Raw genomic sequence first — 22,341 nt, 5'->3', positions numbered from 1 at the left:
CAAGTTATTCCAAACAGTGGCAGAGACACAATCCCACAGGCATTCCCAAGCACCCAATAAAGCACCTGGTACTATAGGACCTAGCCAGTGGTGCAGCTGGACAGCAGGAGAGAAGCCAGTGGCCAACCCACGGGGAACCGGCACCAAGGCCGGTCAGCATCTCAGAAGTCTGCAGTCTCTCGGGCAAACCAACAGGCAGTGTGGCCCTAACATCCTCACCAGGACAGCTCTCCCACAAACACTGAGGGACAAAACTTCAGTCACTGAAATGATCATAGTGGAAAAGAAATTCCCAGGCCACACCATCAACAGCAAAGTGAGTTTAAAACTATTTATTATCAAAATTAAGACCAGTGTGTCGACCTGTCAAGGTGTACAGCAGTTAGACATATGACACTAGCAGAACATAGGACATCACATGTGCACTGCCCACATGGGAAGCAGAACAAAGGTAAAGACAGCACATTCCCGGGTGGGCTCCTGGGCTCAGTATTCACAGAAAAAACCCATACAGGCTACCACCACAGGCCTTTCTTTCCCTCCCGCCTGCTCAGATCTGGTGTGCAGAGCCCAGGCAGATGAGGCTGGAAGGACCCCACACAGGGCTATGTCCCACAAAACCATGGGCTCCCCCACATCCTCCATACTCAAACTGTGCTCCCTGGCCCTTCTACGCCACATGGAAGCACATGCTGCCACTTAGAGAGGGATATCGAAGCCTCAGGACAGACCAAGAGCAGCAGTGAGGTCCCAGCAGCTCATCAGTGGTTCTGGCCACAGGCCCTAAGCTCCATGGACAGTGCAAGTTTCCCACATTCTAGAGAAAGACAGTGCCTACAGACATTATTTTTCTTTTAAGAGATATGGCTTTCTATGAATTGATCTTCCCTCTAAAGATGAAGTCACTCCCAGGAGAGGGGTTCCCTCGGGCTGCAGTCACCATTCCATCCATGCCTCCAAGGACCCACAGATGCTGAGACAGCTGCACCCATGGCTGCTCCGGCTTCCTGGCGTGCTGGGGCCTAGACCGACTGCAGGTTGAGCCTGCAGAGGAAAGGCGACCGGAAGGAGCCCAGGTACAGGTGCCCGTCGTGCTCGTGTACCTCGCTGATGTAGGTGGCCACCAGCCCATCAGGATCATGCAAGCTCCTCAGGAAGGTGCCACTGTCGCTGAGCTCCAGAACCAGGCTGTACCGTGGCACGAACTTTACTACTGTCTCCTGACTGAGCAGCTGGGGAGAAGCACAAAGGAGAGGTTCTCTGACCTAAGAAGGCCACACACAGGCGACCCCACATCCCTCACCACCCAGGTAGCACAGTCCAGAGCCCCTGTGCCTGCAACCCGCAGACTGGAATGGGGCCACACCAGCAGCAGGATAAATGCACAGCCACACTAAGCATGCAGAAAATAAGCCCTATCCAGGAAGTGACCACACCAAAGCCAAGGCTGCTGGTGATCTTGACCTATCAGAACATGGGGCCTAAGCCAGCACAGCTTCACAGGAATCAACAAGTGAGGGTCAAAGAATGTCAGGCGAGCAGGGTACAAAGGATGGAGACCCAGTAGAGCTCAAAAGTCAGCCTGAAAGTTCAAAGTGCTACATGACACAGCCTCGGACATGGCCCATGGCACCACCCTGCTGCAGGGGCACCTCCTTGCACAGGCACAGGGCACAAGACTGAACAGAAGGCTGAGGCAGGAACCACATGGGGAGGGGGTGACAGCCGCAGAGGACCCAGCAGAAAGCTGTGACACAGGAGTGGGCAATAGGAGTGAAGTGGACAGTAAGTCTCCACCCAAACACTAGCAGTTGTCCCATGAGTCACACCTCTCCGTCCAGGAAACATGGACAGCTCTAGAAGGCTCACCAGCAAGGAATGGGCTATGTGACAACATGCAGGACTCCAGAGCCTCCCTCTCTGCCTCCCCATCTTACCCCAAAGATTTCACTCTCTAGCTCCAACAGTCACTTCCAAAGCCTCTGAAACCTCTAACTGCACAGCCAGCACTGAGTCCCTGGCCTGCATCAGCTGAGTCCTGACCTAACCCCAGCTCCACAGCCAGCAGAGCTGCTCCAGGATGCCCACATTTTCCATGGCAGCTTCCTAGGACTGTGTCCTCAACAGTGTAGCCTGGGCTGCTGTGAGGCTGAGCAGGGTGAGTATGCAGGGGTCTAGCACTATAGTGGCAAGAGGAGGCCTCAGAGCCTCCTCTGAAGAGGGACAGAGAATGTATCCCTATAGCGGGGCAGGGTGGCCCAGGCCTCAGGGTCCACAGGTGAGGCCGTTCCCGCAGCAGGGTAGGGTGGCACAGGGTCAGGACCCACAATGAGGGTGACCTTGAAACAGGGTAGGGTGGTACAGGACTCAGGACTCATGGGTGAGGAGTGCTGAAGGCACTGTGGGTGCTACTGGCAGGTGGATGGTGTTTTTATAGCAGTGTGAGGGCCAAGGGCAGACTCCATGGACTCCATGGAGATGGTGGGAAGAAGTGGGAAGAATACAGGCTGAGGTGAGGCAGGAAGACGCCTCTGATGACTTTTCCTCCATGAATGACCTAGCAGGGAGTGGTGCAGGGGCAGGGGGAGGGGGGCTTGGGATGGGCAGGGAGGAGGGGGCCAAGCCTGACATGGGGTGGGGGCCTCAGAACTCAAAGAGCAAAGATGACAGAAGGTTCCTAAAAACAGAAACCAGAAGGAAAAGGGGGGAGATCAAAGGGTTCAAACAATTAAATTTACATTTCAAGATGAAGAATAAACTGTGTTTTAAGCAGACATCACCAAAGATGAGTAGAACTAGAACTTTTAGGGGTATAAAGGTCAAAAAGAACATAATTAGATTCATTTTTTCATTGTGTTTTTTGGAACTAGTTTTCTACTTACCTTGAAAATCAACCTTTTGATCCAGGGCTTCTCTGATAGGAAATCCAGCATGGAGAAGCCAGGGTTTTGGCGGATGACGGACATGGCAACCCAGTAGCCCCCAGAACTGCTGGGCCGGATGTTGTCAGGGAATCCAGGCAAATTCTCCACGAACACATCGGCCCCACCCTTCATCAGGCCTGACACATAGACCCTGGAAAGTTCCACAAAGGCAGTGAGCACAGCCCCAGTCAAAGGAAGAAGCTTCATCCAAGCACCTGACCCATCTCAGTCCAAGCACAGGCATGGAACTATTGCGGGGAGCATTCCTGAAGAGCACCCAGACAGAAGCAGGAGGGGACCAAGGCTGAGAGTGCAGGGAAAAGGGATCCGGCTGTGTTGTCATTAAGTTGAAACCCTCAGTCTACAACTCCCCAAGCAAGGGAATGGAGTAGCCAAAGAAGAGTATGGCTTCCACCTGTGGAATACAAGGCAAGAGCACCCACTGCACCCCAGATTCCCACCCAGTCTCTACCCACAGGGACACCAGCAGCCTGGGAATACCACACATACCTGCGTATTCTTGCCATGGTCGTTTCCGCCACCAGGACAAAGTCCTCCTCAGGAGACAGCTGCACTCCATTGGGAAACCGCAGCTGGTCCAGGAGCACCCGCACCTCCTGGGTCTCAGTGTCGTACTCCAACAGGCTGAGGAGCAACTATGGTCACACAGGAGGGTCTGCACGCTTGCAGCCCAGCCATGCTCGCCTCTAGAAGGTGACTCCTAACTTGGGAGTGGCTAGGCCTGGGTGCTCTGCTGCCCTGGAGCTGGGTCAGCCTCAGGGAGGCCGGCACTCCAACCCCAGGTCCTCCAGCAGCCCAGCTGTCTGTGAGCACCCTGTCTGTCCACACCACCCATTGTACACTAGCCTCGGCCATTTTATTTTCTCAAAGAAGTGAGGGCAACTGCTTCCTCACCAGTTTCAGACACCATCAGGGCCCTTGCCAGGAGCTGAAGGGCTATACTATGGAACACAGCACAACTCCAGAGGCTGTCAGTACGACCTAGGGTCACCTGCTGGGCACTGTCTGGGGAAGGCTGAATCCACACCTACCGCCCATCATCAGTGCCTTCCATAACCAGGAACAGGTAATCTCTTCTCTGCCACTTGCTGCTGGAATCAGTGAAGTAAATCTTTCGCCCATCCCGAGTAATAGCAAGATCATTCACAAAGGACATCTTCCTTCCCTCAATGGGCGTCTCAGAGGACAGCAGCAACTTCACTTCCCCTGAAGTGAGAAAGAGAAAGACTGGCTTCCATTCTAAGAACCTGTTTCTCAATGATTCCAAAATATGAATCATCCCAAATGATGTAAAAGGAGAAAGCTAAAATGAGCTTCTCGGTCTCATGTCAGAAGAGAAACTCCTTCCTGCAGTCAGAATGGTGTATCCCTCAGCTGATGGGTGACAAGCATGCTTATCCTCAAAGCAGAACCCCTACCTGGGAGCAATCTGAAGTCCTGCAGATGGGCACCCACAGATGGATGGGTGACCATGGATGGACAGGTGCCCATGGGTAGATGTCCTACGGCCTACCACAGGGTCTCATCCTTGGCCTGAACCTGTACCATGAAAGCTATGACCCTGGTCATGGTGACAGGACAACCAGTCAGGGGACAGAAAAGTAGAAAGAAGGGCAGCTAAAAGATGGGGGGGGGCAGAAACAGAGAGAGAGAAATAAGAGAGAGCTAGAAAAGAGTTCTAACCCCCACAGAGTTGAGTCTGCCTGAGACCCTGAGGCTAAAATCCAACTGTCTGGGAAGTCAGGGCAGGGCCTAAAGCAACGTGGACTGACACCAGCTGCCACACAGCCAATGTCTGATGAGCAGGAAACCTCAGCAAGGCTTCAGTGACTCCTACTGAATCCACTCACGCATGCATGGAAGATTTGAAATCATCATGGAGAAAAACAAGTCACTGTGACATACGTTTCCGGGGATTGACTTCAAACAGCCCCTTGTATGCGTCGGCCACAAAGAGAGTGCCATTGGGTCCCACACGGATGCCCAGGGGCCTCCCACAGGCAGGCTCGTCCTCGCGGGTCTCTAGGAATAAGCAGATAGGTGTTGGGCCACTGCACTCAACCCTCACTGGACAGACTCAGGGATGTACACAGCAGAGGACAGGTGTTAGCACTAGACCTACAGGGTGCTGGGGTATCCACTGTGGGGAGTTCACCATGGAGCTCAGCGCAGGGCCCACTGCAGCTACTCATGTCCACATGCAGTGGAACAGAGCAAACTAAGAACCAGACACAGTGTAAGTCCACCAGTGAAACTGCAGTATGGGTGCTGGTGCATAGCACTTTGGCCACACTTCTGAGTGACAGTCACAACTTACTGCATGGGCCTGAGCCAAACCGGGCAATGGTCTCTACTTCACCATTTTCAAGTTTCAGGACTCGGCCGTCAGCTGTACCAGTGAACATCACATCTGTTTACAAAGAAAAAGGAGAAAGGTCATCCAGGGTTGAGCTAGGAACTATGACCACAACACTTTACAACAGAAGGTAATGGCAGTTCTGGAGATGAAGGGAAAGGCAATCACAGAATGTTCAAGATCCCTTAAGACTTACAATGACAATATTACGAGGCCAGCCGTGGGTGTGCCACATGTGAGCAAATGTGTCACATGTGAGTCAGTGAAACAGGCAGTGAGGCCTCCCTCCAGGCCTGAGTCCGTCCCCAGGCTGGCACTCAGCACAGTCACACCCACCTCACAACAGTGTTCACTGTGGACAAGGATCACACCCTACAGGACAGAAACTGCTAGGAGTACTCAGGGTAAAATTAAAGCACAAAGAGCTCATGTGTACTAAAACTAGACCAAGACAGCGCAGACAAGCACAGCTCTGATGAACAAATCCCTAAAACATCCCACAGCTTTCAAATGCATATGACAAATTCTAGAGCAAGCACTACAAAATACAACAAGAAATTTATAAGCAATATGCTGAGAGGAAATAGCATCATAAAAAAATATTCAACTTAAAACTACAAAAAGCAGAAAAAGACAAAAATAGAAACAAGAACAACACAATGACAAACATGGTAGATATTAATAAACCCAGGATATCAATAATCACTTTAAACCTAAAAGTCTAAATACACCAATTGAAAGAGAGAGTGGAGCAAGATACAGCTGTATCTTGTTTACAAGAAATATACTTTAACACAGAGCCACATACAGACAAACAGCACAGGAATGGAGAAAGACCACCACACAAACACTCACTACTTCAGTAAGAGCAGCTACAAAGCTAGGAAAGTGCTAAGAGGTAAAGAGGAACAGCATGTAAAGATAAAGGAGTCAGCTGTCCAAGGAGACAGCAATCGTGGATGTGGATGTGCCTCCCAACACAGCATCAAAATCTATGAGGCAAACACCAATAAAACTGCAAGGAGAAATGAAATCTAAGACAGAGTAGACTGGAGTCTTCAACACCCTTCTTCTGGAGTTGGACAGATCAGAAAGTCAGTAAGACATGGCACCACTGCCAGTCACCAGCACGCTGACATTCACGAGGGCCTCATCAGCAATAGCGGCCTTCCACACCCAGAGGGCCATGTCTGAGCACTGCACCAGCCACAGTCAAACGTATTTTTTTAAACTGTGCCTACACTGAACAGGAACAGTTTTTTGTCATTATTCCTTAAATACAACAGTACTTACATCTTATTTACATCGCCTCAGGTACCACAGCTGATGGAAAGAAGATTTAGAGTACACAGGAGGATGTAAACAATAAGAAACTAGAGCACCTGGAGCCCTGGAGCTGACTCCTGGCACTGACTGGGCTCATTCTTCTCAGACTCACATGAAATTCACCAACCCTGACCACATTCTGGAGCCTAGGACACACTTAACAAATTTCAAAAAGCAGAAACCATACATCTGTACTCAGACTACAATGGATTTAAACTAGAAATCAATAACAAAAAGATAGCTACAAAATCCCAAAATTCTTAGCGATGAAACAGCATACTTCTTATATAGTTCGAAGAAGAAATCTCATGAGAAATTAAAAATATTTCAAGCTGAATGAAAATGATTTCTCAAAGTTTTGGGGGTACAGAAAAAGCAATACGTAAAGGAAAATTTAGAGCACTGTACAGTTATATTAGAAATTTTAATATATTTAAATTCAGTAATCTAAGTTTCCAACTTAGGAAACTAGAAAAAAAAGATCAAATTAAATCCAAAATAAACAGATGACAAGAAAAAAAATTGTAATCAAGGTAGGCATCAGTGAAATTGAAAACAAATCAGGTTTCAAAAATCAATAAAACCAGGGCCAGTGATTTAGCTCAGTGGTTACACCGCCTACCTTGCAAGCACAAAGTCCCGAGTTCAATCCCCAATACCCAAAAACAAAGAAAATAAAAAAATCAATAAAACCAAAAACTGGGTTCTTTGAAAAGATCAACACAACTGACAAGTACCTAGGCAGGCTAAGAAATAAAGAGAGAGAATACAAATTGCTAACATCAGAAATGAAAATGTAGACATCACTAAAGATCCCATGGATCTCACAGATAGTAAAAGGATAACAAAGGAGTATTATGAACAATGCTCTACCTAAATTAGATTAAATGAACCAATTCCTTGAAAGACATGATGTGCCAAAACTATACAAGGAGAAACAGACAATGTAAATTGCCCTGTATCTATTAAAGAAACTGATTAATAATATGACAAAGACAGAATGCATCAGGCTCAGACGGGTTCATTTGAATTCTACCAAACATTTAAGAATTATAATCAATTCTCTAAAATTTCTTTCAGAAGACAGAAGCAGTGAGAATACTTCCTAACTTATTCTATGAGGCCAGCATGACCCCAATACCAAAAGCCACACAAAGACATAAGAAAACTACAGATCAGTACTTTTTATGAAGACAAATGCAAAAACCCTCAACAAGGTATTAGCAAATTAAACCCAACAGTGTATAGAAAGACCCATACACCACAACCAAGTGGGATTTATCCCTGATATGCAAGGCTGGTTCAACATTCAAAAGTCAATTAATGTTCTCTATCACATCAAACGCTAAAAGAAAAATCCCATGATTGAGTCAACAATCAAGATTCAGAAAAGGCATTTGAAAAAATACAACCTCCATCCCCGGGAAAAGAAAACCTCTTCATAAACTGGGAATAGTGGGAGTTTCCTCAGATAAAGACTATCCACAGACAATAGCTAACACTGCCACAAGGACTCAAATCTCTCTGCTGAGATTAGGAACAAGGAAAGGCCATCCCCTCACCACCACTCCTTTTAATATTATCTTAGAGGTCTCAGCTGACTCAATAAGAAAGAAAATAGAAGGTATACTGATTGGGAGAAAGAAAGAAAAGTGTCTGTTTATAGATGACACACTGTCTATGCAGAAAACCTGAAAGAATCGAGCAAAACAACTAGAAGTAATCTGCAGTTGTCACAAAGTTACAGGATACCAAGTTAATAATATGCAAGTCAATCACATTTCTATATACTACCAATGAACAAATGGAATTTGAAATTAAAAACATCATTTATATTAGCACCCAAAACAATGATATACTTAGGTATAAATAAAACAAAATATACAAGTTTTTCACAAAGAAAACTATGAACTATGATTAAAGAAACCAAAGAACTAGACAAATGGGTAAGATGATTCAATATTATCAAGAAGTCACCTTTTCCCAAATTGTCTAGATTCACTGTGATCTCAATCAAAATTCCAGCAAGTTACTCTGTGGATATCAACAAAATGACTCTAAAGTTTACAAAGAGAGGCAAAAAACCCAAAAGCATCAACATAATACTAATATAGAAGAACAAATTCACCAAACTGACGATATCCAGCTTCAAGACTCACCATAAAGTTATACTAGTAATCAACACTGCCTGCTACCAACAAAAGGACAGGCAGATAGGCCAGAGAACAAAATAAACAGCCCAGAAATAAACATATAAACACAGCCAACCCATCCTTAACAAAAGAGCAAAGCCAATAAAATGGAGGGAAAAAATTGCATTTCCCACATTCGGTGCTCAAACAATGGGACATGTACAAAAATTAATTCAGACCCAGATTTTATATCCTTCACAAAAATGGACTCAAAGTGGATCATAGACCGCTATATAAAATGCAAAACTACATAAATTTCAAGGAGATAACATAGGAGAAAAATCTAAGTGACCGGGTATGATGATGACCTTTAAGATTAAAATCCCTAAGAAATAATTGACAGGCTGAGCTTCATAAAAAACAAAACCTTCTGCTCTGTAAAAGGAGCTGTCAAAAGAATGAGAAGCCACAGCCTGGGAAAAACTATTTGCAAAAGACATGTCTGATAAAGAACTGTTTTTCAAAATATACCATGAACTCTTAAAACTCAGCACTAAGAAAGTGAACAACTAAGTTACAAAAGTGGGCAGAGAACCTTGGTAAAGATCTAGAGGTGGGGCCCGGAATTTAGCTCAGTGGTGTTGCTGCCTGACTTGCAAGGTCCTGAGTTTGAACCCCAGTACAAAAAAAAAAAAGATCTAGAGGTGGTAAGAGAGGTTCAGTAGCATCTGTCATCAGAGAAATGCAAATGAAAACATCGAGATACCATGATGAGCCCATGACAAAGGCCAGCATCTGACATGGGCAGTAAAGACTGTTACTTTAGATCTAAAATGCCCCCAAAGCCTCATGCGTCCACAGGTGGATTGGGTTATGAGGGTTTATAATGGCTTCCTGTTAGGTGGTAGGATTTGGATGGAAGAGATGGTCACTGGGGGGCATGTCCTGGACAGGTCCATCTTCGTCCCAGCTCCTCCCTTTGCTCTGGGCTTTCTGCTGGCAGCTTTTCCTTCACCATGACCTTTCTGCCATGCTGTCCCACCTTGGCACCACACACTATGGACTGAAACCTCTAAAACATGTGCCAAAATAAACCTCTCCTTTAAACTTTGAATGTTGGGTATTTTGTGGCAGCAACACTTAATCTTAAAGTGATTAAGACAGTTCATATTAAAAAAAAAACTGCACACACATTTATAGCAGCCTTATTCCTAATAACCAAGACCTGAAAACAAGCAGACATCCATTAATAGATGAATGCATAAAAAAGCTATAATATAACTAGTCAAAAGACTAGATTCAGCATTAAAAAGAAATCTGTTATCAAGCCCTGAAAACTTGGAGGAACCTGAAATGCATATCACTGAGTGAAAGAGGCACTGAAAAGACTATCTGCTCTATGACTCCCACTCTATGACAGGCTGCACAAGGCAGCACCAAGGAGACAGTACAGAGATGAGTGTCTGCCACTGATGAAAGGGGAAGGACAGGGGACCAGGAGGGCAGGGCACTGAGAACACTCTGCAGGATACTGTAATGGTGGACAAACATCACCACACATCTGTTCAAACCCAGAGTGCACTACACCAAGCTTGAGTCCTGATATAAACTAGACTCTGGGGGTACAGTTTCAAAGTGGGTTCACCAACTGTACCAAATGTACCACAATCTTCATGATTAAAAAGTCATTTTGGAAAACTTCTGTACCTTCTGCTCAATTTTGCCATGAGCCTAAAACTACTCTTAAAACAGATTCTATTCAAAAACAGATGAAGTGTGTTACTTGAAGATTATTTACCTGCGCTGTAACTGGCCAGCACTCCCAGGACACCAGGTCACCCCCAAGCAGGGCTGCAGCAGCGACAGGACACTGGTGCCGCGCTGTGTGCACACCGATGGGGTATGACCACAGAAGTCCCCTGGGCCTACCCAAGACAGCTGCCCATGGGCAGCCAGCTCCTCTGTGAGGAGAAAGGGCAAAGGTAGGACACAGGATCTTCTTGAAAGGTGGGGCCCTGAGCATTACCTCCTACAAGTTACAGTTTTAAACTGCAGTATTTTATTTTTCACCAGAAAAAAGTAAAATTTAATAATATATACATCAATGTCTTTTAAAGAAAAATGAGAAGTTCTATCACATAATATTTGTTCTTCTTTCAACAATTTTGACTTTGTTAGCCAACAATCAAATCAACAGTTACTAAGATTGGACCAAGCTGTGGGTTCTGTGTCAAGCAGCAGGAGCCACAGAAGACCAGAACAGGGTGAGAAGTGAAGAACTGAAGGCTAGGAGCATTTAGGATGCACAGGTCACAGTCCCCACCCACAAGTCACCAGCACCATTTCCAAAGATGCTGCTCAGAAATCCTCACACCAGTTAATCTGTTCATCTCACCAACCATGTCTTCTTAGTACTAAGCCTAATTCTCACTCTAACAGTAAATGCCTTGTCCAATTTTTTAGAGACCTGATTTGAGCTGACAGGCTGGGGAGGGGTGCAGATACCACACAAATAGACTTCAAAACACAGAGAGCTGCTCATCCCCAGTTCAAGGTGAAGCCAAAGACCAAAGGGCCACTCTCCGTCCACCACCCACCTTCACAAATGGCCCAGGCATCACATCTGCACCCTGCCTGCCCCCTTCCTCTAAAAATGCCTCTAGAGATGGACTCGAAGTCACCTGCATCAAAATGTCACTCCAGACAGACACAGAAGAGAAGCTGGAAGGCCACTTATGCTGGGCTGGCCACTTGTGCTGGGCTGCCCATCTGGCAGATACAGCTCCAGGCTCCACAGGGCTCCCCAGAACCCACCCCCTCAGCACCATGTAGAGTCCCAGTTCACTCACCCCCGATATTTACTATGGACTCTGGCCCGGTGAGCTGATTCTCAAATAGCCTTTCCGCCTGCCGCAACTTCGTATTTGGCTGCAGGACACCAAGCAGCAAAGGAGGTTCTTTGAAGCTGTAAAACAATGCAGTTGTAGGGACATATCCACAAAAACACTTTGGGAAACATCTGCTGAGGACTGATTACATGCAAAACTCCCTGTTCTCTGATAAACAGAGCACATCCCAATAACATCTTTACTTGCCAGACACATGGGGGGGGGCTATAAGAAAAGGTCACACTACCAGGGGACTATGAAAACATCAATACAGCTAATTCCAGTCACCTGCTGGGCAGCAGGGGCCTCCACAAAGGGTAGCTGTAAGAAGCAGGGCTCAGCAGTGCCCTGCCGGCCAGACCACAGGAGTGTAAGCTTGTGTTTGAGTGACGGGGGGTGGGTGGGTGTGTGTGTGTGTGTGTTTTGCTGGGATTTAAACCCAGGGTGCTTTATCACTGAACTATATACCAAGCCCTTTTTATTTTCTGAAATGAGCTCTCACTAAGTTGCCCAGGCTGGCCTTGAATTTCCCCTTCTCCTGCCTCAGCCTCTTGAGCAGCTGGCATTACAGGTGTGTGCCACCATGCCTGGCTCACACAGATTCTTCTTAAAGCCAGAACTCCTGCCACCTCAGCATGGATGCTGTCTATGTTCAGTTTCTGATTTCATTCTACTTTCCCCCATGTTCTGCTTGACCAGGACCCAGTGACAATCTTCCCTCTCCAACTCTATTGAGGGTTGATGTCATGAGCCTGTCATACACAAGTGTATGTAGCTAGGACACTGCCCTATGTCACACCATCTGGGGGACACTGAGTCAGCAGTAGCACCAAGTCTCTACCCACAAACACTCCAGGCAGAGCTTTCACACTGAGAGGAATAAGGGGTGACTTTCCATAGGACGATATGGATGCGTGTAGTCATTTCTAAAAGATGTTTATCAGTTAAAGTATAAGATCAAGGAAATACCACAGCATTTTTTTTTCCATTAAGTTTATTGGTACATTTAAAGCAAACAATACAGTTACATTTATCATTGGGATCTTGTACCTTTACATGAGATATCTTAGTTCTTTTTTTTTTTCCCCATATACCACTGCATTTTAAAGAGATTTTGTTGCTATAACTTTAGAGACCAACAGGAAGAGTACTGCTGCCAGCCAAAAGCTGTCACAGTGTAGAACCATTTACTACTAGTGTGAAACTATAAAATTCAAAAGATGATGAATAAAAAAGTAGCAAGGGCCATTAAGGTAACTGGCCATTAGGAGCTAAGAGAAGTCCATAAATCACACCAAGGCAGGGTCCTGGGAGAACTTTAGGGAGAGACAAAGGGCTGACCTGAGCAGCAGAGGGCAGGGACCAGCACTGGGCCTTGCAGCACTCAGAGGAGCCCTGTGAGGCCCAGATAGTGCCACCCCACAGCCACCACCTCTCCTTACCCAGCACCAGTAAGCAATGGCAGCTTCCCATCCTGAGCCAAGGACATAGGACATAGCCCTGCCAACCTGGTCCCACCTCCCCATGCTGTCAGCTGTGTCCCCAGGACCCTGCATCATCGCTGTGCCTGTGTGGTCTCTCTGTCCTTCACAGTGGAGAGCCAGGCCCTGTGGCCTCCTGGACAAGCTTCTACCCCACAGTGCCCAATGCATGACCCCACCCAGGAAGCCCTGAACCCTCCTCACCGGCCCCAGGCTCCTGAGTCTCTCCTCTTTGCAATCACTTGGAGAGTTTCCCTCACTGCCTGCCTTCTGCCCAGCCTGTTTACAGTAAACTTTAGCCAGCTTCACCCCATGGGTGTCCTCACAGGGAGTCAGGAGCTCACTGACCAGAACACACAACCCTCCCCCATCCCACCACTCTGACGTCACCACAGCAGTAGGAGCCTGGCCCTGCACCACTATAATCACTAATGAAAACGTATATTAAGGGTCCCTTTTTCCAAGTTACAATGATCTACATACTCCTAGATCTCCACTGGGTAAAGATAAATTGTGGAAAAACAAATTCTAATTACAGATTTTCAAAGAAATCAGTCACTCACTACTTTCCCAAATCCCCCATGCAGGTGACCCTGCGTTCCTGATATAGCACCACAGGAACCTGTCCAGCCGGACAAAGTCCCACAGAGCTACGAGAAGCCATGAGGTGGTGGGAGCCCCAGGCTGCAGAGCAAAAGTCAAAGAGGGAAGCAGCTGCTGTCACCATCACCACCCAGTACTGAAAGCAGGCAGGCCACGCATGCACAGGCCTAGTCCAGCACAGGGCACAGGGGAGGGCAAAGGGTGGTGGACAGTAGAACAGAAGTGAGTGTGGTTATATCATCCAGGCAGGACAGAAACTGAGAAGGTCTAGGCAAAAAAGGAAGAGAGCTGAGGGAAGGGCGAGGATGAGACAGGTACCAACTCCCCACAATAAATGTGTTCATTATGCATCACAAACTGTACTAAAAATAAAATAAAAATCTAGTTACTTACAGAATTTAAACAAGGTAACTTAAGTTTACCTAACATTCGTCTATGTGCGCTTTTGCCACCACAGAACTAAGGTTAACTCTCTATTCCCCTAAGTTTCTCTTATTTTGATTTCTGTCCTTGGTTTGTAAGCTTTTTCCAACAATGACAGAGACAACACCATCCATATCCAATCAACATAAAACCCCTGAGAAAATCAGGAGTGCCTACTCTCAAAACTTCCCCTCAGCCTTCCCAGGCTGGCTGGCTTAGCCTCCTTTCCCTGGAAACTAACACACATCCCTTCCAGGGAAATAAGGACTGCAGGGAACTCACCTGAGAGGCTGAGGGTCGATGGGGGACTCCAGCAGCTTCATGGCTCCGAGCAGGGGCAGGATGAGGGATGCAGCCAACACCAAAAAGGTCATTCGGAAGACTCTGCCACTAAAGGAGCTGCCAGAAACAGAGCACACAGAGGTGGTCAGGAGAGAGCCCCAGGGACAGACTTTGAAATGAAGCCCTTTCTGCAGGAGCAGGGCCCCTCCCTAGGGCAGGGTCATCGATCTTGGTGGCTTGTGATTAAACTTCAGCACCATTTGCCAAAAGTGGCAAGCTCTGACTATATTTTGGGGTTTTTTTTTTTTAATCTTCCAGTGTTTAGAACATTCTGATCAGTTATTTCCAGATCATGAACATCCTACTGTAGCAGTTTTGTTTTTGTTTTTGTTTTCTTGGTACTGGGGATCAAACTCAGGTCCTTGTCCTTGCGAGTATAGCAGTTTTAAAAAGGATGAATTCAAAGAACAGATGAACACAAAAAATAATAGGAGGGCTGGGGATTTAGCTCAATGGTTCTGCCACCTGCCTCACAAGCACAAGGACCTAAGTTCAATCCCCGGTACCAAAAAATATATATATATATTAAATTAAAAATAATAATAATAATAGGAGAAAAATGGTTCTATGATGCTTGGTACTATGTGTCCTGAGGATTCTTAGGATCAAACAGAGTGAAGAATGAGGATGTGTCTCAGTGCTACAGCACTTGCCCAGCACAGCAAGACAGAGACAGACCAATTCATCAAGCCAATGGAAGCCCAACAACTCCCTGGGCCTCCAATTCCCCAGTCAATCTACAGATCCCACTTTTAAGGAAGGAAATTCCAGCTCTCGTACTTGATGGGAAAAGTCTGACAGATACAGTAATCACACAGACTCTACAAAATTAAAACTCTAAGCCATCTGTCCTGAAATCTTGAAAAGATCTGAAAGCTACCCTGAGAATCTTTTTTTTTTCTTTTCTTTTCTTGGTACCAGGGATCGAACTTGGGACCTTGCGCTTATGAGGCAGGTGATGGAACCACTAAGCTAAATCCCTGGCCTCTACCCTGGGATTCTTGAGTAAGGTTTTTAGACAAATGACCAGTAGTGCCTAAAATATTTCTGAACCGATCCTCATATACCTTATTTCTCATCTGCTAAGTAAGTGAAGAAATTTAGCTTCTTGCTACTAAATGAATCAAATGAATCATCATTTTCTTACATAAACTGCATTCCAATTTACTAAGCTCTTCACATTAATATTAACTTACAGCATATAAAGTCCAGCGCATCTAAGAACATTATGGCAAACCTTTTAGAGACCAAGGGCCCAAACTGCAACCCAAAACCCACTTATTTATCGCATAGTGCTAACACTGCAATTAAACTTGAATACTGAGGTTTTAGTTTAGAAAAGACAACTCATATAACTCATGACATCATCTCAGAGAGGGCTCTGTGTGCCCACTGTAGTACATATGCCATAGGTTCGCCACCACTGGTCTAAGATAATGCTTTTTCTATCAAAAAATAAAAATGTTGACTTTAAAAAATTCAAGATTCTTGCTTAACAGAACAGGCCCGATTTAAGGGCAGCGTTTAGATTTCTTACAGGACTGCCTTCTGCCATTAAGCATGTTTAACTTTGCTCCAGCTGGAGTGTAGACGTGGCCGCCCAAGTGCCAGACTAACTTGTGCAGCACCCAGCCAAGCAACTCAGACCAGTTTCTTCACTGCAGAAGCCCACAGGCTCCCACTATGAAATGGGCCACTGGTAGGGACACCTTAATGTGCTGCCCAGTAATGAACAATTGAACCTCAATAAATGAATGGAGAAGAAAGTGAAATCCACTCTTCTGTTTCCACTGTAGTGGACAGAAATGAACCACAAAGGGACATTTTAAAGACAAAGGAGAAAGGAGGGAGAGGCTTTCACAAAGGGTGCCTGACAGGTGCTCTGGACAGCACAACTAAGAGCACAGGGCTCTACCAACACAGTGAGCAGGAAACAGCTTCCTCCCAGGAACTTTGATGAAGGAACCTTGACTTTAACAGGGACCTGAGACCTGCCCAGGACTTTCACCTACAAGGCTCTAAGATAAGGAATTTGAGTTTTTTACACCACTATGGGTGTGGTAATTTGTTATGACAGCATAGGAAATGAACAGTTTTCTAAGTAATTTCCAGCACTGGAAGCAAGATGCAGCTGTAACAAATACCTAAAAAGTGTGGAAGCATTTGGAATTTGGAATTGGACTGTTGGTGAAGGATGGGAGAATTTTGTGGAAAAGGACAGAAAAGGCCTAGGTTTCCTCAGAGAGACTATTAACAGAAATAGGGATGTTAAAGATTCTGCCTGGGGTCTCAGAAGGAAGGGAGGAATATGATAGGGAAGACATGTATCATCTTCTATAGAGACACTAAGACCTAACTCATAGTGAACAGATATGTAGGCATAAAAGGCACTGCCAGTGAGGGCTTAGCAGGCAGGAACATATTACCAGTGACACTAGGAGATGGAGAAAAAGAGAGGAATATGCAGGAAAATGGATCCTTGTGATCCAGTGGTAGGAAGCAGGGCTGATTCCATCTTGTAGATGATGAGGCTGGACACTGAGAAGAGGAGATTTCTGAGTCCATGTCAGAAGTGCAGCCCTCATTCCTTCCCACTGCTTTCCTCTCCACTACAGAGCAGGTGTCAGAGTTAACCACTCTCTTTGTCCCTCTGACATTTCCCCTTTGCAATGAGAATTCTCATGTATGTCAATTTTCTTTTTTATAATCTTCCCAAATTCTGCCCTTAGCTTCCTTCTCCTTGCTTGATAGGGTTCAAAATCCATCCCAAATTCCCAGGTAAATTGCCAAGCCATCAGTCTTTACCCCCTCTGCTAGGTGGCAAAGCAGGTGGTATAGGTACATAAACCCAAACAAAAAGCAGGAGACCCATCAGGTCATGAGGGCCCATGCTCCCAGAAGAAAGCAGGCAGCCAGGAAGTCAGGTCAACCTCTCCCTCCCAGTCCTGCTCCCAAACATCAGGGCCCTACAACCTTCTTCTAATACAAGTGACTTATGCCAGTAAGGGTACCAACATCACAGGCATGAAAATGCCTATAAAGCACAGATCAGTGACAACCAGGTACATGGCAGGCAAACATAACCTGGGGTCCGCAGCAGGAAAGGAGCAAGGGCCATGAGAGATGACCAACAGGACAGCAAAAACAAGCCATGCATGATGTATCTCTCTGCCTCACAAATGAGCAAAATTGGCAGTGGGAGGCTCAGGCACTTGTCCATGGCCCATACCAGAACCAAGAGCAGGCACCAAGAAGGCCAGCCCTGACTCCAGACTGCTGCTGCCAAAGACAAGGCAAGGGGGCAGAATCTGGCCTGAGAGCCTCAGGGTCAGGGTGTGAGAGCACCCGGTGATATGCCTATGCCAACACTCACATGAAGGAGGCACACAGTGTGAGACCTATCGTGATAGATTCTTCCACCCAACATTAGGCCTTCCAAGTTCACCCACACTGCAGAACACATGAATACATTGTTCCTTCTATTGGCTGAAGAACCTTCTATTGTCTGTGTATCCCAAAACTCGTTTTTCCACTTATCCACTGAGGGACTTCCTGACCATGAGGGCAGGAAACAGCTCCTTTCCCTCAGTTATGATTTCTTAATGAGTACAAGGTGTTTCAATGGGGTGATCCAAAGTTTTGAAACTGGAGAGAGCTGATAGTTGCCAAACATTGTGACTACATCAAATACCACTGAGTTGTATATTTTAACATTGTTAATTGTATCACTGAATATGTGTGCATTTCACCTAAGCTAAGAAAATTTAACACTGATCAAAATGTTCTAGAGGATGTAACTGTTGCAAAATTCCATAATTATACTAAAAGCCACAGGATAGGAAATGATAAATGGGTGAGTTTTGTGGTCTATGAATTGCTTCTCGATAAAGATGTTTAAAATTAAAGAACAAAGTCAACCACTCTCCCACACAAGGAGCCGTAGGGTGGCTGTAAGTACCAGTGGCAGAAAGGCTTTTGTTAGTGTGGTTCTTTTATAAGAGTCCCAGAAGAGAATTCACTCAAAGGTGCACAGGGAAAGGGCCTTTTGTACAAAGTTCAACCTGGATTCCTGTCCTTTAAAGAATCTGACATGATCACACACCCCACCCCAGCCTCCTGGGGGAAACTGTAATCCTTCACCTCTGGGCTATCATTAAAGTAACAGGAGACAGTCTAACCAAAGTGCAGCTTTGTTTTCTCCTTGCCTAACCAAACATTCTTCTCATCTATCTCCAGCTGACATTAACTCTCCTAGGCCATGCTGTACCTTACACTTGGCAAAGGGTTGCTGGGGATGGAACCCAGGGAATCACACGTGCTAAGCACAGACTACCACTGAGTTGTACCCCTAACCCCTGTATTTGACATTCTAAAAAGCTTAATTTGGAAATCTGATTCAGAGTTTGCAACACCCCACTTAAGTATCTGACTGTCCCTTTACATAATGGTAACTGGTTCAATTATGTCAAAAACAGGGCCTGGCCAGGACTGAAAATGACAGTGCTGACAGCTAGAAAAACAGGAGATGATCTGTGTTGCACATCACCCTTCTTTGCTGGGACTGAGGTGCCACGCAATCCAATGCTGTCAAAGGCAGCAGCCCATGGATCACCTATATAAGCTTTAGCAAGGCCCAAAGCTTCTGGTCTGGTTGTCCAAAGTGGGCCTGGGAACACTTTCTTTTCATTGTCATTCCTGATATGCACCGACACTCTCTTATCCAAGCCCATCAGCAACTCCGGACTCCACCTGATAATCATCTAGTAGAAGCTCTGCAGGCAACGTTTAGAAATAGTAACTTAAAGAAAACCCCTCAAGCAGTGCTGTCCAACCTCCACGATGACGCACATACAGTAACCACTCGCCATGTGTGGTTCCTGGGCATTTGAAATGGAGCGAGCTTGCTACATAAATGGGCAAACGGGGCTCCTGTGCAGCCTCACCTGGATGCAGTTCATTTGTGGTGCCTGCGTGGTCAACTATACCTCCTCCCCTCTCCTCTATGCTGGCTTCCCTCTGACTGTGCACATTATTCTAACTTAAACAAAGATGCTACTCTTATCCCTATCATTTTCACTAACCAGGTGCCATATACTCTCAGCCTGTGGTGTAGACACATCCAGGAAGGCCAGCAACTTGCTCCCAGGTGCAGTCTGAGAAATCAACTTGTTTGCCCCATCTCTCAGGAAGAGCCTGGAGGAAAGCTTGCCTCTGGGGGACATGTGAAATTTCCTGAAATGTCCTGCAGTCTCTAAGGACAAGAACACAACCATAGTGATGCAATATGTTCTGACAATTGCAGCTTGCCCAGCCACAATTTACACAATCTTCTGTAATCCCACCAGCCAAACCTGGAGGACATGCTCTAATTCTTTCTGCACATCAGACACTGGGGCCTCAAACCATGAACTAAAGCCTTGAGGAGCCCAAAAGCCACCTGAGACTTCTGTGGAAAACCAATTAGCCCCCAATCCATGGGGTAACAGAACCTTGGTGGTCAAGATGATCCTAGGGACCTGAGCAAGTCAAAGAGCAACATGTCTCAACTTTTTAAGCAAGTACACCTTGGATTTGCTCATTTCCCACATTTCTTTAAATTGGCTGTCCTAGAATCATTGTTTCCTTGAAAAAAAAAAAAGGAAATTAAGAAACAAGATAAAAGGGCAATTTAAAAATCACACACCAGGCAGAGCTGAGATTAAAAACTCCAGATTCCTGACTCTTCTCATGACCACCACATCTTCTATACTGTCTCCCTTAATTTCAGTCTTAAAATGGAAAAAAAGGAAAACAGAGCTGCTATACTTTTAATTAGTCTAAAAGCCTTTCAATTTACTGAAAACACATCTGTTAATTCTCAGTGTATTCATTCTTCACTCCTAAACAGTTCACCACCCACACAGACATTAAAAAGTTCTCTTTCTGGAGAGAACTGTGTTAACAAAGGGTAGGAATCGTTTCACAAAGCACAACTATCTTTTAATAAAGTCTCTTAACACATTTGAGTAAACTGTTGCCAAATAATAATTGTAAGTTTGCACTAGTATGTTAAAGTCCTTAGCTCATCTATGCTCCACACTGAATAAAAAGTTAGTAATCAAATGATCCATTATTGCTCAAATACAGAAATTTGAGAGCTTTAGCACAAAATCTTATTCCAAAGTACAATTCCTAAATTATGTTTCTCAGTCATTGTCCAGCTGAGAATTCTACCCTTCTTCATTCACTTTCATTTCTCTGTTCACACTATTCCCCATACCTCAGTAACCTCAGTAAAATACAGCAAATGTCACCTTGCATGCCAAGAATCAGAAGACCTCCTACAGGATCCCTAGGTGTCCTCTCTACGGCCCAAACCTACTGTCATTCTAGTCTGTTAGTTTCAGGTCTTCCACGGTTCCTTTTGTCCTGTTTAGCACATCTAAAGTTTTATTTAACATGTTTCTGTTTCGGCTGCCTCCAAATTTCTTGACTGCACCCTCCATACACAGGCTTCCCTAGCTTAGCTGAAGTTGCAACCTTTAGGGTAACCAAAAAGATCATTAAGTAAACCGATAGAAATTACCAAAGAAGAATGAAAAATATAGAAGACTCACAGACAAAAGTAAGAAAAACAGCTATAAAGCTAAAAGTAGAAAAGAAGATGGGTGAGAAGAACTCTCTTTGAAAGAAACCATTACAGTATACAGGAAAGGGATCAATAAATTAAAGAAAGATTTTAAAAAATACAGGAAGATAAGAACTGAGTCCACTGACAGGGAAGTCAAGAATAGGTTAAACAAACAAATATGCTAGAAAAGATCAGGTGGCAACAGATGTCTGTGGAGCATCTAATTTACCTTTTCATTAAGGAAAAAATCCCCAAGAGAGCCTGAAAAACAATTTAATTAAGTCTGCCCTCAGGCCATCTAGTAAGCACCTCAGATACTGTATGCCAGACTTTTAACACACTTCACCTTTCATTTTTCAGGTCAAAGTGCCTGTTCTCAGATTTCTGTCATAAACATAGCCAGCCACACATTCCCATTCTAAAAGACACATTGGTTACCAGCAGAGTTTAATTTACAGTATCTACAGTAAGCAGGGTGACCAACTGCCCTGCTTTGCCCAAGGGTAGCCCTGAAAAGCTTCGGAAATGAGAATGCTCACAGTCCAGGGCAGCCGGTCACCAACAGGATGACGGCTGCATCTTCCTGACCTTTCTGCAGCCCAGGGAATCCACGCTGCCACAAAACCGTCTCTCCAAACTGCCTTCCCAGAGCCAAACACTGCTGTGAGCTATCGATCTCCCTCAGTAAGTCCCTCTCATTAATTATCACCGAATAAATTCGGCATATCGGGGCAAAAAAGGCCTCTTGCTCACCACACCCCTTGGCATATTTTGGATGACCAATAAATAGTGCTTACTTCTATTAACATATAAATCAATTCCAAAACTTGAAGCTTGATCTGTATATAGGACCTCTTGTTTGGCCCTAGAAATTCAAATTATGAAACTCGGGACACAAAACAGAAATTCTGTTTAAGAATCATGCTTTGGTTTTTAACAACAAAACATAGTATACTTAAAATTCTAGACGACTGAAGAGGAAGCAAAGACCAAACGCCCAAAATTTATCAGGTGTCAACAACCAGTTCCCCCGCTCTCCGTCCCCATTGGGAAACCTGCACGACAGTCCCACGGAAAATGTCCACACCAAAACTCTTGTGAGGGGAGGAAGGGACAAGTCTGGAGGCTGTCACCCCACAGCGGACACCGCGTGGGGAGGGAGGGACGAGCTTGGGACAGCCCGGGACACCGGCGCAGCCTCCGGGCTACCTGACGGCCTACCTGCCGTCCTTGGC

The 22,341-nt window shown here is 45.5% G+C and overlaps 1 protein-coding gene across 1 annotated transcript; it reads right to left on the bottom strand.

Moving 5' to 3' along the window:
- Positions 1-317: 317 nt before the first annotated feature.
- Apmap (adipocyte plasma membrane associated protein) lies at positions 318-22,335 on the bottom strand. The gene is made up of 9 exons (XM_010625610.1): positions 22,328-22,335; positions 14,437-14,553; positions 11,609-11,724; positions 5,263-5,355; positions 4,851-4,967; positions 3,977-4,151; positions 3,435-3,569; positions 2,883-3,075; positions 318-1,232 (listed from the first exon to the last, which is right to left on the bottom strand). The coding sequence occupies exons 2-9, from the start codon at positions 14,526-14,528 to the stop codon at positions 1,023-1,025; spliced, it is 1,131 nt and encodes a 376-aa protein (XP_010623912.1). The 5' UTR covers positions 14,529-14,553; positions 22,328-22,335; the 3' UTR covers positions 318-1,022.
- Between the last annotated feature and the right edge of the window lie 6 nt (positions 22,336-22,341).

This window comes from Fukomys damarensis, unplaced genomic scaffold (genome assembly GCF_012274545.1).
Source record: "Fukomys damarensis isolate Sample0158 unplaced genomic scaffold, DMR_v1.0_HiC HiC_scaffold_7, whole genome shotgun sequence".
In the NCBI taxonomy this organism is placed as follows: Eukaryota; Metazoa; Chordata; class Mammalia; order Rodentia; family Bathyergidae; genus Fukomys; species Fukomys damarensis.
Note: the sequence above shows the minus strand (reverse complement) of the source record. Positions and strands in the feature narration are given on the sequence as shown.

What these genes read in the sequence shown, in the direction of transcription:
- Apmap (XM_010625610.1), bottom strand. Translation starts at nt 14,528, where the DNA reads ATGACCTTTTTGGTGTTGGCTGCATCCCTCATCCTGCCCCTGCTCGGA. An exon ending in GTTTGGCTCAGGCCCATGCA is followed by an intron (nt 4,968 to 5,262) that starts GTAAGTTGTGAC and finishes GCTTATTCCTAG; the next exon opens with AGACCCGCGAGGACGAGCCT. An exon ending in TCAAAAGGTTGATTTTCAAG is followed by an intron (nt 1,233 to 2,882) that starts GTAAGTAGAAAA and finishes GCTTCTCCCCAG; the next exon opens with CTGCTCAGTCAGGAGACAGT.